This window comes from Eurosta solidaginis, chromosome 5 (genome assembly GCF_040869045.1).
Source record: "Eurosta solidaginis isolate ZX-2024a chromosome 5, ASM4086904v1, whole genome shotgun sequence".
In the NCBI taxonomy this organism is placed as follows: domain Eukaryota; kingdom Metazoa; phylum Arthropoda; class Insecta; order Diptera; family Tephritidae; genus Eurosta; species Eurosta solidaginis.
The window spans coordinates 227,141,115-227,158,860 of NC_090323.1; the positions used below are offsets into that span (position 1 = coordinate 227,141,115).

General features: G+C 34.7%; 1 protein-coding gene across 4 annotated transcripts in view; it reads left to right on the forward strand.

Moving 5' to 3' along the window:
• Positions 1-5,930: 5,930 nt before the first annotated feature.
• The window catches only part of sls (sallimus), a 223,826-nt gene continuing 212,010 nt past the window's right edge, over positions 5,931-17,746 (forward strand). For 2 of the 4 annotated variants that reach the window (XM_067788669.1, XM_067788668.1), the window contains exons 1-2: positions 5,933-6,229; positions 7,508-8,040. In XM_067788669.1, coding sequence (XP_067644770.1) covers positions 7,851-8,040 — 190 coding nt within the window. In that variant the 5' untranslated portion in view covers positions 5,933-6,229; positions 7,508-7,850. Of the gene's footprint in view, positions 6,230-7,507; positions 8,041-17,746 lie in introns of all 4 variants that reach the window. The other 2 variants (XM_067788667.1, XM_067788666.1) reach the window with 2 other exon arrangements.

Genomic DNA, 17,746 nt, shown 5'->3' on the forward strand with positions numbered 1-17,746 from the left:
TATGAGTATGGTGCAGCTTATAACGATTTCAGATCTGGATATGAGTTGCCCAGTTTGTTAGGGTACCCCATTATATTTGCACGCAGTTAGCAATAGTCTAGGTAAGAGCGGTCCTACCTCCCTGCGCGCAATCACTTTTGAATACTTTTTTAATAGTTTTGTGACCCAATTATGCAGAATTGCTGAACAGTTTTGGATAAAATTTGGCACAGAAATGAAAAATGGTTTAAAAGGTTCTCCCGGGTATATTTTTTTGAAAGAGAGGGAGAAGATAAAATTGTAGGTTTTCCATTATTTGTAGCTTTTATTACTTTAACTATAACGACTTTGATAAGTAGTACTCAATCTACGGTACTTACAGTGGTAAAACAATTTGAGAAATGTTTGCCAATACCGTCTTCCCTCGCTCGCCCTCTCTGGAGCAGTGTCTTTAAATTGCTTTTACTTAACCTGTATTTGTCCTTGAACAATAATATTTGTTATCTGGGTCATACAGATACAGTTGTAATAAATTTTGGCAAAATGAGCGCCATCATCGCCGACTCCTCATTACTATTTTACAGACAAATGGTTTCTTCATTTCAGTTTTGTATTAGAAAATTTTCCGCAAGAATACAGCTGAGGCTATTTCGTTAACATCCGGGTTATCTCAGTTTAATTTTGGGATTGCTTTCACTATTATTTCGAATCCTTTCGGAATTGTTTTCGGAGCCATTTTGAGGCTGTTTGAGAAACATATCGGAAGTATTGCTTTTGTTTATTTTTTTTTTCAGGGTGAGCAACAAATATTTCTGACCCTACAGTCGTAAAATTCAGCTTCGACAACTTCGCTGAAGCTTGATGTATTAATTTTCAGCAAAAAACCAAGTTACGTGACTGTCTCCTGATCATGGCAGGCATAACACCAGTGTCCTACATGTGCACATAGTACGATATCCAAATATCAACAAAGACCATAATACACACTTGTGCAGGGAAGAAAGTGAGCATAGTGACAAAATGAGGTTGAGACAGCTCCATAAGGATTTGAAGTTTTTTTTCTACGTATTCGAAACCAAGCGAGAAGTCGTACCTGGCGATTTCCATTCATGCGATATCTTTAACCTGATTTCCCTTAACAGGAACATTCTAAGTTCTGCCTGCTCTACCCTAGATCAGAAGGCAAAAAAGAAGGGTTTGCTTACATACTGCCATCAAAGAAATAGCGCATTCGCACCTCGTTACCTACCGTACAATTTCATACTTTGAATTAGTTCATTTAACATAACAAATATTAAAACTGGCTCAAACTATGCAGACTTATTAATGTACATATGTTGTTCGTTAATTCGAGTACTCACTGTTAGAGTATATGCGCATTAGACTGGTCCTTATAAAGAAAATCAAATATTGTTTTCCCTTTCTCACCCCTTAGGGACTAGGTCAAAAATATTACATATTAATACTAGGCGGAGTCGGTAAGAGGTGACGTATAGGCGTCAAAATTAGTATTGTTCTATGAAGACTGAAAATATTAAAATTCCTATGAAGACTCAATACATTAAGTGTTTTAACCCTCTATGAGTTTTAACCCTATAACCGTCTCCAACCGGTACCAAAATATACTTATATGGAATATTTATGTAAAAGTCTAGTTGAGGGGTCGACTGCTAAGACGCTACCAAAAAAATCGAGAGAGGTGTCAAACAACGCATCTTGACATCAGTATTAATAATACGATGGCGGAAAATAAAAATTTTAACTCGTTCAAAAGATATTAACGAAAAACTGAAAAATGACCCGCGGGTCCCTCCGAAAGCGGGGGTGGGATCCATAATATTTTTGCACAGAACACCTTTCTGCGCTTATAAAAAATTACCCTAGGTGGGTCCATCGCCGGTTTGGAGACCAAAACTATATCCACGCAAAACATACGTTTTTTTCTGTGGGTGCAACAACATTACAACAACCACATGAAAATCGCCATCTTCAACTGTAAATACCTCCAGACAGAAATAAAATTTTTCTTTTCTGCCTTCGGCTTATTGTTGTCGAGGTCAATACGCGTCTCTTGACACCTATTGGTAGCGTATTAGCAGTCGACCCCTCAACTAGACTTTTACCATATTTATAAACTTTGTATTACCCCCTAAATGAGTGAGGCTGAACAAAATCGTTTATTTGATATATAGGGGTCACCCTTATGAGTATACTTGTGTTAAAGATAAATTCATTTAAAAAAAAATTCTCTTTTCTAGATAGAAATATTTTATTTTTCCCAGCAAATATTGAAAAATATTTTTCAAAAATAAATCACAAACTTATTTTTAGCTTTTCAACTCAATATCTGAATATCTTAAGTGCATACATACTACAAACACTATGTCAACACGGAGAGTGAGAGATTAATATAGAGAGATTCTATAAGATTACTAATGCTCTATTCGTGGATGTATAAAGGCAAAAAGATGTGTAGCAATGTGAAGATATTGATGATGTATAAAATGGATAATAAAAAAATGGAAGACCCTATTGTATGTCTATCCCAAAGAGAAGAACACCGACGAACAAAATAAAAGTGTTCTGAACATTTGTCTGGGCTTATAATTGTGCTGAATCCAGGCCCAACGTTGATATATTTCAGTCACCTCCGAAATTTGTAATAAAATTCAATAAATGCTTGTAAGAGATTTCTATTTTAACAGTTTTTTCTTAATCCGCAAATCAAAATGTATTTCGCTAGGATCAGTTTTTTTTCTTCTCAAATTGCCTTCTTTCTCTTTCAAAGGGAGTGCAAGAAAACTGGCCATTTAAACGGGGCTGAACGTAGGCTCCCTGCTATTGAAGCGTTGGTTCGACTTTAGAATAGGAAGGTTATCTCTCTTTGGGTGTGATGCTGGATACGTAAGATCTTAGTATCCAGCTCGAAATTTGCTTGAAAGGGCGGGCTTGTATCGACTCGCTGGACGATTTTCTGTTTTTCATACAAAAAAATATGGTTTGTATGTTTAACCCTAGGACTAGCGTTGTGGTCTGACAGACCATTTTCAAAAATTTTAATAAAAATTTTTGGGTTCCCCAACATTTTTCAATAACTGTCTTATGACTTTATAAATTTCCATGAGAAGTTTCTATTCCAGTATAGAACAATATCGTTTGTCTAATTTTTTGTGTAAAAAACATGGTTTTGTGTTATATGTGCGTTTTTCCAGGTTGTGGTCTGTGCTTTTAACGGTTGATGAGCAGCTGTTTGCTTATCGTGGAAGAACCAAATTCATGCAGTATATTCCATCGAGGCCTGCAAAGTATGAAATCAACTTTTGGTGTGCTTTTGGCTCAACATAGAATTATCCATTGAAGGGCCAAATTTATACCGGTAAACAAAGCAATGCACTTAGGGAAATAAACCAAGGTCAACGGGTTGTGATGGACTTAGTTCAAAAATATTTCCGCACGGGACGAACAATATACGCTAACAACTTTTTTTCATCACTAGAATTAGCGGTCTTATGTCGAAAAACTTAGCTTTCTTTGGAACTGTTCGTAAGAATAAAAGATTCATTCCACCAGAAGTTACTTTCCTTTATGCTCCTACGTGCCAAAGAAAAACGAGTCTGTCATTCTTATTTCAACTGAACATTACACTTCCAACGTTAATGGGGCCACTTGCTATCTTCTACAACATGCTGGACGTTTCAGCGCTCGCTTCTTTCATCATATTTGATGAATTATCCCCAAACAGGGGAACTGATAAACAACGGGAATTTTTGATGGAATTAGCATATAAATTGGTTAAACCCCACATGGAGTTACGAGCAGCCAAGCCGAATATATCGCGATTACAGCATATCAAAGATGCCATGAAATTTTTCAATGTTTTCGTAAGTTAAATTATTTTTTTTAACCTTATTAGTATTTTTATAAACAATTTTTCTTCGGCCTCCATCTTCTTCAGTGCCAATACAAAATAATTTGCCTATATATGTCCCATCTGCCTTTAACCGGCCTGTGTGTCGTATTTGCTATAAGCAAGATAAAAGAAAGAGGAAAACGCGTTTCCATTGCATGAAATGTAAATCTCCGGTTTGTGATTCGCACTCAAGTAAAGTGTGTTTCAAATGCATTGTTGAAGAAACACCAAGAGACTCCTCGACTCGCCCCCCGATTCAGACCGGCATATTAATTTAAAAAAAATTTACATCTATACATTCTTTGAACAATTCTTGACTACACTTTTAAATTAAATACACATTGTAACATATTTGGTTTGTTCAATTACTTTTTTTGGGTATTGGCACGTATGTATTACCCTGTGGTCTGTCAGACCACAACATAGCGTTAACGATAGTTTAAGTCACGAGTAGTCTAAGGGTTAAGCATACCGACCTATCAATATGGGTTTCAGCGTACTAGATTCGAATCTGGTGGGGAACGATCTTCCACAATATTATAAAATTTCGATTTCTTTAGCAATGTAGGTACTCAAAGCTCTGCGAATGCTCGATTCTTTGAATATCCCAAAGAAACCAGAAGAAACATATTGCAAATATACAATCAAATATTTTTGTATAAATATGAGTATTTAAAAAAGAGTATAATGCTTGGTTTTCATTAGGTCAAAATGACTGACATCAAAAATTGCCTTAATGCGATCCACTGGTCATTTGTTATCAAATACTTTTTCATTATGTCACATAACTGACTAGGAGTCGATAAAACAGTGTGTAGTCAAAACCTACACTAAAATTGTGTGTTCATTTCTTTCACAACCCATTTAATTTCTTCCCGTTGTTTCACACGCTTTGGCATTATTTATCGACGCCAGCTGGCAAAAGAAAACAAACTGCCAACATGTTAGCATATGAAATTTTAATGCCAAATTTGCCAAATCGTTTGCCAATTGCCATTTTCACTTATTGGTCAATTTAACTGTCATTTTGTAATCAAAACGTATGCCAAACGCATTTGACGTTATATGACAAGCCGTTTTCATCGATATGAACAAATTTGTAATCAAATTTTACCTAGTGAAAACCAAACAAGAAAAAGATGTACCACATAGCTAGGTCATAGAGAAGATTATATGCGCTTTTCAAGGAATAAAAAACGCTAAAAAGTCAGGGTATATACAAGCCGGAATTTTTGTCTGATTACTGCGGTGCACTTATTTTAGGTATTTCGTAGAGAAAATCATTGATTTCATCCAATGGGTTCTTCATCAGACTAAGAAAAATACAAAATTTAGAATATTATTCACATAAAAAAGGCACATCAATTTGCCTCCAACAAAGTTGTACACACGACGAATTTCCCAAAAATAAATTTGATGAGTTTTCCAACCAACAAAAACAACAGCGTGCAACATGAGCGGAGCACATAGGAAAAATAGCCACATCCACCAACGGATCAACACGAACCATCAACCGAATGAAGAAAGTACTCTCACACGATGCCACTTACTCATGCAACCCATGCACAGGGTACACAACAAACACAAATGCAAACTTTTATATATAAACTGAAAAAATCATTGGACACTGTGATCTATTTGTGTTATATAGGAGTGTTTATAAAGTGCTCCCCTCTTATGCAGCAGAGGACCAATTCATGTATGGACAACTGCTCATTATTACCTGAACATTTCTGGTGTTTTTAGCGATTATAATTACTAAGCGATGTGTGTTCGGCACGCGTAATGTACTTTGTTCGATACTCCATAAATTATTCTGTTATCATGCAGTGTTGGAGTATTTGGTACTTATGTATATACATACATACCTATATGATCCTCTTTTAATTTGAGAGCACTTTTTGAACCTATGGGAGTACTCTTTATGCGCGTCCATCAAGTGCATGCGATTTGTTTAGGGTACATTTCACATACATACGAAGGAACTACAACAGATACTTGCTCGAACAACTCGGAGGTATTTGAAAGCAATTGAAACGATCTTGTGTCATTCTTCGCTCGCACCTCAAAAACGATCGACGTCTTGGTTTCAGTCTCGGGGATTATGACTTGAACCAGAAGATTTTTTAATTTCTGAAATTTAAGTTTTTCATACGCGCACATATATGTATATAGTATAAAAGATACATATATATTTGGAAAAAATATATTTAAAATAGAGTTTTTGTATAATTTTTATTATAACTGAGGTGAAAAAAGAGTTTATATTAAACGTAAAGTTAATAAATAATATTATTTAAACGCGATATCGCATTATAACGACGCAAAAGGATAACGAAAGTAAGCAGTTGAAAAAAAATGTGATAGCAATTTTGAAAAAAAGGATTAATGAGTGCAAAAATACGGTGTAATTTTATTAAAGTGAATTTTTTTTTCATAATTTTTAATGGCAAAATGCAAAATTATATTGAAAAAATTTTGGTTTCGTAACAAATTTTTATGAAGAAAATATTTTTCGCTGCGCTGAATTTCTAAAAAAAGATTCCTTACACTTGTGGATATACGGACGGGTGCTCGGTGAAGCGGTTAGCTAGTGGTGGGTGTTCGTATGACATACGAAGCGTTATGCGAATACGTTCGTACGGTTGTGAGCGCCGACAACGGGTGGCTAATGTGCAGTCGTTGTACGCAGGGTTGCACGGTTTGTGGGTAACTCGGTTGATCCGTATTCGCAAACGACGGCGAACTGTTGCATTCGAGCAAAATGCATATACATACATCATAAATTAATATATATTTTTATTTAAATATAAAAAAATAATACTATATATGTATATATGACTGTGTTGTGCAAAAGGATTACAAATACAAGGATAATACATAAATTCGAAAATATAACCTGTGCTTAGTGCTGTTTAGTGCAAATTTTAAAAATCAATAAATAATAATAAAAAAAATTATATTGACAAAAAAATTTATATTTAATGCACTAGTCATACAAATTTTAAATTTTCTTAAATATAACTGTATTGTCAAAATTTAAAAATAGCCACTGAAAATTAAGAAGCAAAATCAAGTGTGCATGTATGTGTGGCTGTGGTTCGTTGTGTTTGTGAGACAAAAAGTGTACGTTACGTGTTATATTTTCGTACAAAAGCGAGATAGAACATAACTTGAAGGAATATGAACAGGACGGACTGCGGCGGAATCACTTTTCGAAAATAGCAACATTCGTCAAAAATTGAAACAAAATTTCTTAAGCTATACACAAAAGTCGCACAGCATAATCATTTGCAAATAATTTTCAGACGCTGTGAATTTGACGAGTGAAGAAATGTGTGAAAGAATATTAAATGTTAATGCCATAAAAGATTGAGTACAAAAAAATATGTTTTAAGTAAAACACTGAGTAAAGTGCATATACAAATAATTAAAAAAAGAAAAAAACAACAAAAAAAATTTAAGTGAATGCAAAACTCAAATGCTCAATAACAACTAGTTGTAGCAGAAACAAATAATCTTGTTAATTAAAAAAAAAAAATAGTTTAATCTAACAATTAATTAGTGCGTTTACTTATTTTTTAATTATTTATTATTTATTTATTTTTCCCCTTACAGCGCCTACAAGAAGTAGCAAAAAATTGTGTTTGAAGTGAGAATTGAAAACAAAAAAGAAAAAGAAAATATAATTTTAAAGAGAAAATAATTAAGTACGAAGCAGCTATAAAACAAATAGCATAAGTGCAATTCGAAAAGTGTTAAAAATCGGATAAATATACATAAGTGGTATATAAGTGTTGGATTGCATCGCACCGCATTCTTCATTAATTCCAGTTTAATATCTATCCGTTCGATTGTAACAACCAGTGAGTTTCGAAAGCTGCAAATAAAAATAAAAATCACTCAAATACCTACACGTATCATTTTTTTAAATGCGATATAGTTATAAAGTTTAACGAAAATGCCACGAGAAAATTCGAACCCGCAGCAGCAGCAGCAACAGCAACAAAAACAGCAACAGCTGGTGTCGCAACAGCAAACGCAGCAAACACAGCAATTTTCGAGTCAACAACAATACTCGACTGTGCAACAGCAGCAGCAGCAGCAGCAGCAGCAAAGGATAACCCGCACCGAACAACGCACCGTCAGAGGTCAGTTGATCAGCCGCTTAGACAAAATATGATCTAATTACTAGTGATTAATATGCATGTATAGAACATAAATCTTGATGAGTATGAGTATAATTTATAGGATGTTTTGTCAGTGCAGGTGTTTCAATTCTTTGGCTAGAAAAACTTTCAAAACTGAGGCTCACATTCAGCACGACAGGTTATCTCATTAAAGCAGAGTTGATTTTAAAATGTATCGCAAATTTATGAGCTTAACGCTACATGAAAAGCAAACTCTGATAAGATAACCTGTCGTTCTGCAAGTGGTGCTAAGTAAGGTAGTGCAAGTATGCCGAAAAATTTACAAAATTTTTTCTAGAAGACATTTAAAGTTATTTAAAATACAATTGCGGTTTTCTGGTAATACTTTTCCTTTTTATAAATAAATAAAATAAATGTAAGGCGCGATAACCCCCAAGAAAAATTAGGCCGATCTTCTTTTCCAATTTGCGTCGTATTCATTTTTAATTTCTCCTAGAAATTGGCGGGACGGGACCTACATATTTGTTTTACACTCCGTCCTGCATCTGTAAGGCAGGTTAGTTTTCAATGAGAAGCTTTTCATGGCAAAAATACACTCGGAGTGCTTGCCAAATCACTGCCAAGTAGTGACTCCGCTTAGGAAAACTTTCTTCTTATTGAAAAAACTTGTTTCTAAAATTATGCTGTTGCTTTGCCATAGGTACTCCGCCTACCACAACACGGCGGCCGACATGCTTTGAAACAAAATAAGGTGTTTAGGAGATACAGTTGAAATATCTAACATTTTATTGAAGTGAGATGAAACACGTTTGGCGTTTTATGACATTCATTGGACTTTTTGGATTGGACTAATCAAATATAAAACTAATCATCAATCAGAAAAACTAATGATGAAGTGTTGATAAGAACATTTTCTAGTACACTAAAATTTTAACTCTTTAGATGTTTTACAACTTAACCCAGTAGAAATCAAAAATAAAGCAATGCTGGACTATAAATTGTTCAGAAAAATTATCTTTGCGATACCACCTTTCAGAAAAACACCGTTACTACTACTTGTTGTTAAAATAACTTCTAATTTTGTTGTACTGTGTAATTCAGAGCTGGGAAAAATGCATTAATTTCTTATTCCAAAAATTTTCCATTATAGCAACGAGCTAATGTAAATGCTTAATGTATTCATTTTTTCAAATTAAATATAAATGGAAAATTTCAATCATGTCGGAACGATAGAAGGTGGCAGCACGGGACAGCTGATTATAAACTTTTTTTATTTGATTTGATACATCAACTTCCGGCGCAGTACGATTTTGACATTTGTTCATCGAATTTACAAAACCAAAGTACATGGAACTTTTATTAATGTTTGTAGATATGTCACCATGCTGCGACCTTGTATCGTTCCGCCATGATTTCAATGTGATTTTTTCAAAATTTATTGCTTACTGAAATTTGGAAACATTCTAATTTCACCAAGTGATAAAATTTGGACACTTTAGCACATTGTCAATTTTTTGTTTTTGTTTTGCACTTTAAACCAAATTACCTAAACGTTACTTATGTTTATTTTGCTGGTAAATTTAGAAAAACTTAAAAGCTGACTGAAAGACAACAACACAAAATGAATTCTCGAGCAATTCAACGAACTGAAAATTTAAATTATCATGAAAATTAGAAAAAATTTAAAATATATGTATGTAATTAAGTTTTTATAAGTTTTCAATAATAAAACCATGGTTCAATATGGTTGGCTCGTCTCTACAGCAACAACACACCTCAGTTCAGTTTGTCAAAATTTGCAAGCCTTGTGTGTTGTGGGAAAATAATGCGCTAAATTAGATGGATTTACTAAAAAATAACTAAAAGTAATGTGAAACTATTTTTTAGTACAAAGTTGATCACCCCGGCTGAAAATAATTGTCAATGGTTACATTTTGCGTATGCCATCTCCTTTTGACAATGCATCTATGCCAGTTAAATGAGATGAGCCAACCATATAATCGAGCCATGAATAAAACATTGAAAACAGTCTTGATTTGGTAAAGTGGTTATTTTTACAAGTTTTAATATTAAAAAGTGACTGAGTACGCTATTTGATGGTTGAATAAAAAAAACTATTAGTGATTGCATTTACATCTATACGAACTGTGCGTCTCATCCACGCAAATAACGAACTGTGCTAATTTTTTCCCGAAAAAGAACCGTCCGGTCTTATATGGCATTTTGAAGTTTGCTAGTCTTCTGCTATACTAGAGATATATGGAGCTATCCACGTCAAGTGCTTCCATATAAAAAACTTGATATCTCCAATATACATTGATGTTGGGGAAATATTTTGTTCTTTCTCCTTAGTAACTATTTTCGATAAATAGTTATTGAATCCAACAAATTTATAATTACTTGTTTAGATGATTCTTGTAGCCTCTCAAAATCTTAACTGGGGGAGAATGTTATTTCAAATTAAAAATACAAAGGTATATGAAGAATGGGTGTAGTATCAGCTAATATGATTAACTCTTTTCAGTTTTTCCATCATTAAAAATTCTATAATTTAATAAAGAAATTATTGTACGTATTGCACACCTTCAACTCATAAAATTCTATGAAAAAAATGTTACCATTTTTACAATAGGGGAAGGTTTCGATTTATTGTACCCAGTTGTAAATGTATGCATGAAATATCGATAGCTGAGGCGTGAATTGGAGCTGTGTATGCATGCACGTTTATTTATTTTTATTACATGTAGTTTCTCAGGCAACATATGTACATACTCTATTACTCCCTTTATACTACTTCTGCATGCATACGAAAACACTATCCTGCATTGATCAAAAGGAATTTATTCTACATATGTAATTACAATAACACTGTTATGATGGGAGATGACGCAGCTTGTAGCCATCAACTTGGATTGTAAGGACCACTAATACACGTAAATTTATTACCGGCTTGGTCGATTCCCACCATCTTGAAAATTGTCTTCACAACAGTTCAATGACTGCAAAGTATTCTGGGCCAAACGGTTGGCGGTCGTCATTAATCCTCAATATATTCCAAGTCTATCGCTCCAAGTTGCCCAATCTCTCATCAGTTATTCATAGCCTGAAGTTCTTTAGGAAAAAACGGATTGTTTCAAGTAGGTAAAAAAGGATTGTTTCAAGTTCATATACGAATAAATACAAATAAATACGAATAAGTTTTCCAAGGCAACAAAGAAAAAATCGAAGAGTTCTAAATTATATACATGCAGGAAAAATTCAGAAACGGGTATGTTTACAAACATACGATCATTGATACAACATGCATATTTCATGCATACATAAAACTTTTTCCACTCGTATACCAATGAATTGTTCATACTTTTTCACTAATACAGCACGCATACTTTTTGTATAAATAATTCAATTCAAAAGATATGAATCTTACATACTTTTGCATACATTTAGCATACAGTTCTTTTCGACTGGGTTATTATTATGATATTGTTATGGTTAGATTAGAAATAAATTAGTATACTGAAAAAGAGGAGCGGAATGTGACTAACATTAACGGAAAAAACATTTGTATGAAGAAATTCCTTAACATTATTTAAATTCTGTCCTTCTATCCCTGTTTCGCGATAACTGACGGCAATTGGGAGCACCAATTCTTCCTGCAACTGCCTCCCACAACTCAGTGGAGCTCTCCCCTTCCATGCTTCCTAACTGCGGTATCGACTGAAATACTTTCTCGCCGGTTCTGGTCTTCATCCAAACAACGATTAATATGAATAAGTTTAAGAATACGAACAGAAACAGGAATATGAATAGCCATAAGAATAGGGAAAGGAGTTGAAAGAGGAGTAACAATAGGTAAAGGAATACCCATAGGAATAGGAATAGTATTAAGAAAAGGAATTGGAAAAGGAATAGGAATAGGAATGGGAATAGGAATAGCTATAGGAGTCGGAATCGGAGTCGGAAGAGGAAAAGGAATAGAAATAGGAATAAGAATGTGAGTTGGAACAACATATCAATGGAAATGGGAAATTTATAGTAATACGAGTATGAACAGGAAAAGGAAGGCGTACAGGTAGAGTGAAATGGAACAGAAACATATAAATAAATACGAAAGAAAGATCGAGAAGACCAAAAAAGGAGAGCAAGGAATAAGAGGAGAAGATAGATGAGGGTAAAACTTTCCAAATGTGTTATTGATTTTGCTGGCAAGACGGCGTCAAAGGGGTATGCGAGTTCAGAGACAAATTCTTTTTCAAGTAAATAAAGAGAGAGAAATATATAAAGTCCTGTTTTATGAAGATGTACGGTGGAAAGATTTTTCGTGATTATTTTTAATTTTGGTTTGGAGACAACCAGGTTACATTAAAGAAGAGTTTCATAACAACGCAAAAACTAAATTTTGCAAAACAAAAAAAAAATGACAATAAATCAATTCAAAATACATTTATTTTGAAATTAGTTTACGTCAAGCAACATCAAAAACTTTATAAAACGTTGGTTCTAAACGGAGTCGCCCCTCAGTAGTGGTTTGGCAAACACTCCGAGTGTAATGCGTGCATTGAACTGTTTCTCACAAAAAATGCATCTGCCATGCTGCTGCTTCTCGGAGTCGGCACTTCTCACCAATTTAAAGTAAAAATTTAAAAGTAGCACGACGCAAATGGAACAGAAGCTTGACTCAAATCTCCTCGGAGGTATATTGTGCCATGAAAAAGTTTTTATAAATTTCGATTGCTCAAACAAAAAAGTTTTCCGAAAGATTAATGGTCCTATCCGTAATGCCAACTGCGAGTATTGACGGAGGTATAATGAAGATAGTGCAGCGAATAAAATCCCAAAGCTTCCTGGCCAGGACATCTTATGCGAATGGACGAAGACGTTCCGGCCAAGAAAGTTTTTCAGTCGACACCGAATTTTGGAAGCAGTGGAGGGGGAGACCACAACTGAGCTGGGAGAGGCAAGCGGAGGGCCACTTGACCTTTATAAGTGCTCTAAATTGGCTTCAGTTGCTTCAGTTATCACGAAACAGGGATAACTGGCGTGACTTCTTACAAAACGGCCAAAATCGATTAAACGGTCAAGCGCCAATTAATCATGATGTATAGCCAGAATTTCGAGTACACCCTCAAAATATGTAGTTTGGGGTAAAAACCACGAAGTAACTCGTTTGCTTCATACACAACTTATTATGTTATCGCATAGAAATGTCGAAGAAACAGTACTTAATATACCGAAAAGTTAAATTTTTAAAAAATTTTAATTAAAAAAGCGACTACTTTGTTTACCCCTATAAACGGAAGAGTATTTACTAGGAAGTATCTGACAATTCTGTACTCTAAATACTACGAGTTTAATCCATTGAAATTGTACTTAGATATTCTAATTTGGCAGCGTCTTGCCCTCGAATATTTCTACCATAACCAACGATTTAAAACAGCTCCTTGAACTCAAAAAAAAATCCCAAAAATAACATTCGCTTGCTTTTTAATCGGTTTTATTTAGCTTGACTTGACAGGAAATTTCTAAAACTATGAGGCGTGGTATAACCCGATTAAGGTTCAGTTGGTCTTATATATGACTATCAGTAGAAATTTGACGCGCCCGACGCTTTTATTTAATTGTCTGATCAACGCAATAGATTGATGAGGAGTGTGATGACTAGTACCTAGGACCTACCTAATTATTTTTTATTAGTATTATTATTACTTAATGTCTGTAAGTATTCTTTTCAATAAAACCGTATAACTTAAAAATTTCGAGGATTCATTTGATATTCTGTATAACCCATAAGACCTACAACTTGAGATGAATTAGGTTATGTTGAACTGACCGTTGCTTCAGAACTTCTTATAAGTGAATGAATGAATGAGTCTACATATATTGTTGCCAGAAACAGGACCTTTGTTATAAAATATAACTGCGTCCTCTTGTGAAATACTAGAAGCTAGAAAGCCATGTTACTAGCTGCGTCTAGGTAGCTGTGTCACCCTTATAGCTTTAGGTTCAGCCTTGCGAACGCAGGGCACAACCTCAAAATATGCTCGATTTTTCTTCCTCCAACCCGCACTTTCTACATTTTCTATCACTGGCAAAACCTTCAGATAAATCTAGTGACAAATGTTATTTTACATTAAAAACATTTTTGAAGGTTTTAAAAAATAGCTACCATGATTCACACCTCAAGCTGACGACAGAGTGGAAGCGACAAGCGTTGCTATAGTATATAGCTAGCAAGCTCTGCAAATTACTTCTTACGGAAAATTCTAAAAGTTTTCAGAGTGCCAGAAACTTTTCAAGCTTGTAAAATATATGAAAATAAAAATCGCTTCTCGCCTAGCATAGGTTATAGCGAGCACTCTGCCCTCAGCCTTACTCGTTGCTTCGTTAGTCGGTATTTTGTTTAAAAAAAAAGGATCGAAACACGCAAAATACTTCTGACTAACGAATTAACGAGCAAAATGGAAACTATGCTATTACTTGGTATTTTCTGAAAAAATCTTCTATCTTTACTTATTTACTTACCACTAATCACAAACACAATTTGTTCCGATGTTGCCATCAGCACAGCTCCAAACAGAATGAATCAGTCCGTAGATTTAGAATTATTTCAACCCACACATTGCAGGTGACTATGCATTTGGTCCTCTCAAAGCTGCACGATTTGTCAACTTGCCAAAGAAAATCTCTTAGACATAAATACGGGAGAACATGTTGCACACAAATTAATATAGATACATAGATATGTACGTACTACAATATTCTCAATATATTTATAAGTGTATCTGACCACATATGTCAGTATTTATTTACATATGTAGGGAAATGGAGCTCTCTTGAGTCCACTGTATGTATGTATATGTCTGTCTTGTTTAAGTTTTTCGAACACTGCATTGAACGGCACTACAAGGTCGCACAAGCCATTTGGCAATTATTGTGATTTCTCATCTGGCACTTGGCCATCAGCCACAAGTTGGCAACACTTGGCAAATGATAAATAGTTGATTAGCTTTCTAAATTGGCATCTAAGGATAATTGATGACAAACGCCCACTTTATTAGTTTTTTCTTTTTCATTTATTTAATTTTTTTTCGTTTTGTTGTGGTACTGCTTTAACAAAAACTAGTTTTTCATTCTTATATTTGGGATTTATCATTTTATCACGAGAAAAAATTCCGATTTCTTCTGTAGCCACTATCAACGTGATCGGTGGTAGCGCCTAGTTATTATTTATGATATCCAACTTAAGTGAATAGGTGCATATGATCGATCAAGCGGAAAGGCGTGGCTTCAAGCGCGAGGATGTAAAGCGCCGAAGACTATGTATAGGTCTTACAACCTTAGACTAGCACATTTGCTTCTATCATTAAAAAGAGAGGACTGTAGACTCATGACGGGTATTCTAACTGGACACTGCCTTCTGGCGTCACATGCCTTTAAATTAGGCTTGGTCAGTGAAAGCAGATGTAGGAAATACGGGGTTGGAGGAGTTAGCGATCGAGCACGTCTTGTGCTCGTGCCCTGCGCTTGCCAGGCTAAGACTCCAGCTATTAGGAGTAATATAGCTGTCAGATTTAGAAACAGCAAGTCCTGGTTTTTGATAAGGTTTTTCAGTTTGGTCGTTAAAATAGACTTCTGGTAACACTGCGAACTAATTCAGTCCATGTGAGGTCCTCATGTACCGGCCAGTTCATCCTAACCTAACCTACTTAAGTCAATCGAAAAAAGCATTGCTCATCCATTCATCGCTCTATACGTTAGCCTATTTCTCCGAGGGATCATCATCACACGTTTTTCTGCAATAACTTTCATTTAAAGAAATGTATTGTAATGAAATTCAACACACTACTTTTTCTGACCGCGATTAATACTCCTGTAAACAAGTGAAGGTATCTAAGTTCGAATGTAACCGAACATTATATACTCAGCTCGAGCTTCAATTTCACATTTCATTTCAGATAAATTACTTTTCTACATAACACGTGGCACCGCCCGTTTAAAAAAAAATGCCTCCCCATTTCCTCTTACAATAAAACTTGATAGGTGAAATATTATTTATTCAAAACTATTTTTTGCTAAGTTGTAGCTTATTATTCTATTCTACGACCCTTTTAAACTTGTTTTATATATAAGTTGCCGTGGTCTTTAACCGATCACGTCCATTTTATCTAGAAATATTTCCTGCTATAGGGAAAATTTGTGTACCAAATTTTATTACAATCCGTTAATTTTTCTTCGAGTTATGGCTCCCGAAACATAGAAAATTGCTGAGCCATAAACTGGGCGGTGCCACGCCCATTTTTTAAAATGTGAAGTTTTTCCTATTTATTGTTATAAATCCACTTGGGAATTGAAATACCATTGATACAAAGCTCTGTTTTGCAAAGATATAGCTTATTTTATTCGTCCACGACCCCTTATCTTTTATATAAAGTGGGCATGGTCCTTAACCGATTTCGTTAATTGTTCTTCAAAGCATTCCTTATAGTAAAGGCAACCTCTCTGCCGAATTTTATTACGATAGGTTTAACGATTTTTGATTTATGATTAATAATATTTGTAAAATTTATTTTATCACAAGAAGGCGGTGCAACGCCCATTTTAAACAATTTTTTTCAAATTTTTATTAAGAGTCTCAATATCAGTCCACATATAAAATTTCAACATTCTAGGTACATATATTATTTACTAAATAATCAGGTTTTTTGTGTTTTCCAAAATGTTATATATATAACAAATAAGGAAGGCTAAGTTCGGGTGTAACCGGACTTACATACTCAGTTGAGAGCTATGGAGACAAAATAAGGGAAAATCACCATGTAGGAAAATGAACCTAGGGTAACCCTGGAATGTGTTTGTATGACATGTGCATCAAATGGAAGGTATTATAGAGTATTTAAAGAGGGAGTGGGTCATAGTTCTATAGGTGGACGCCATTTAGGGATATCGCAATAAAGGTGGACCAGGGCTGACTCTAGAATTTTTTTGTACGATATGGGTATCAAATGAAAGGTGTTAATGAGTATTTTAAAAGGAAGTGGGCCTTAGTTCTATAGGTGGACGCCTTTTCGAGATATCGTTATAAAGGTGGATCAGGGTTGGCTCTAGAATGCGTTTGTACAATATGGGTATCAAATTAAAGGAATAAAGGGTATTAAAAGGGAGTGGTGGTAGTTGTATATGTGAAGGCGTTTTCGAGATATCGACCAAAATGTGGACCAGGGTGACCCAGAACATCATCTGTCGGGTACCGCTAATTTATTTATATAAGTAATACCACGAATAGTATTCCGGCCAAGATTCCAAGGGCTTTTGATTTCGCCCTGCAGAACTTTTTCATTTTCTTCTCTCAATATGGTAGGTGTCACACCCATTTTACAAAGTTTTTTTCTAAAGTTATATTTTACGTCAATATACCAATCCAGTTACCATGTTTCATCCATTTTTTCGTATTTGGTATAGAATTTTGGCATTTTTTTTCATTTTTCGTAATTTTCGATATCGAAAAAGTGGGCGTGGTCATAGTCGGATTTCCGCCATTTTTTATACCAATACAAAGTGAGTTCAGATAAGTATGTGAACTGAGTTTAGTAAAGATATATCGATTTTTGCTCAAGGTATCGTGTTAACGGCCGAGCGGAAGGACAGACGGTCGACTGTGTATAAAAACTGGGCGTGGCTTCAACCGATTTCCCCCATTTTCACAGAA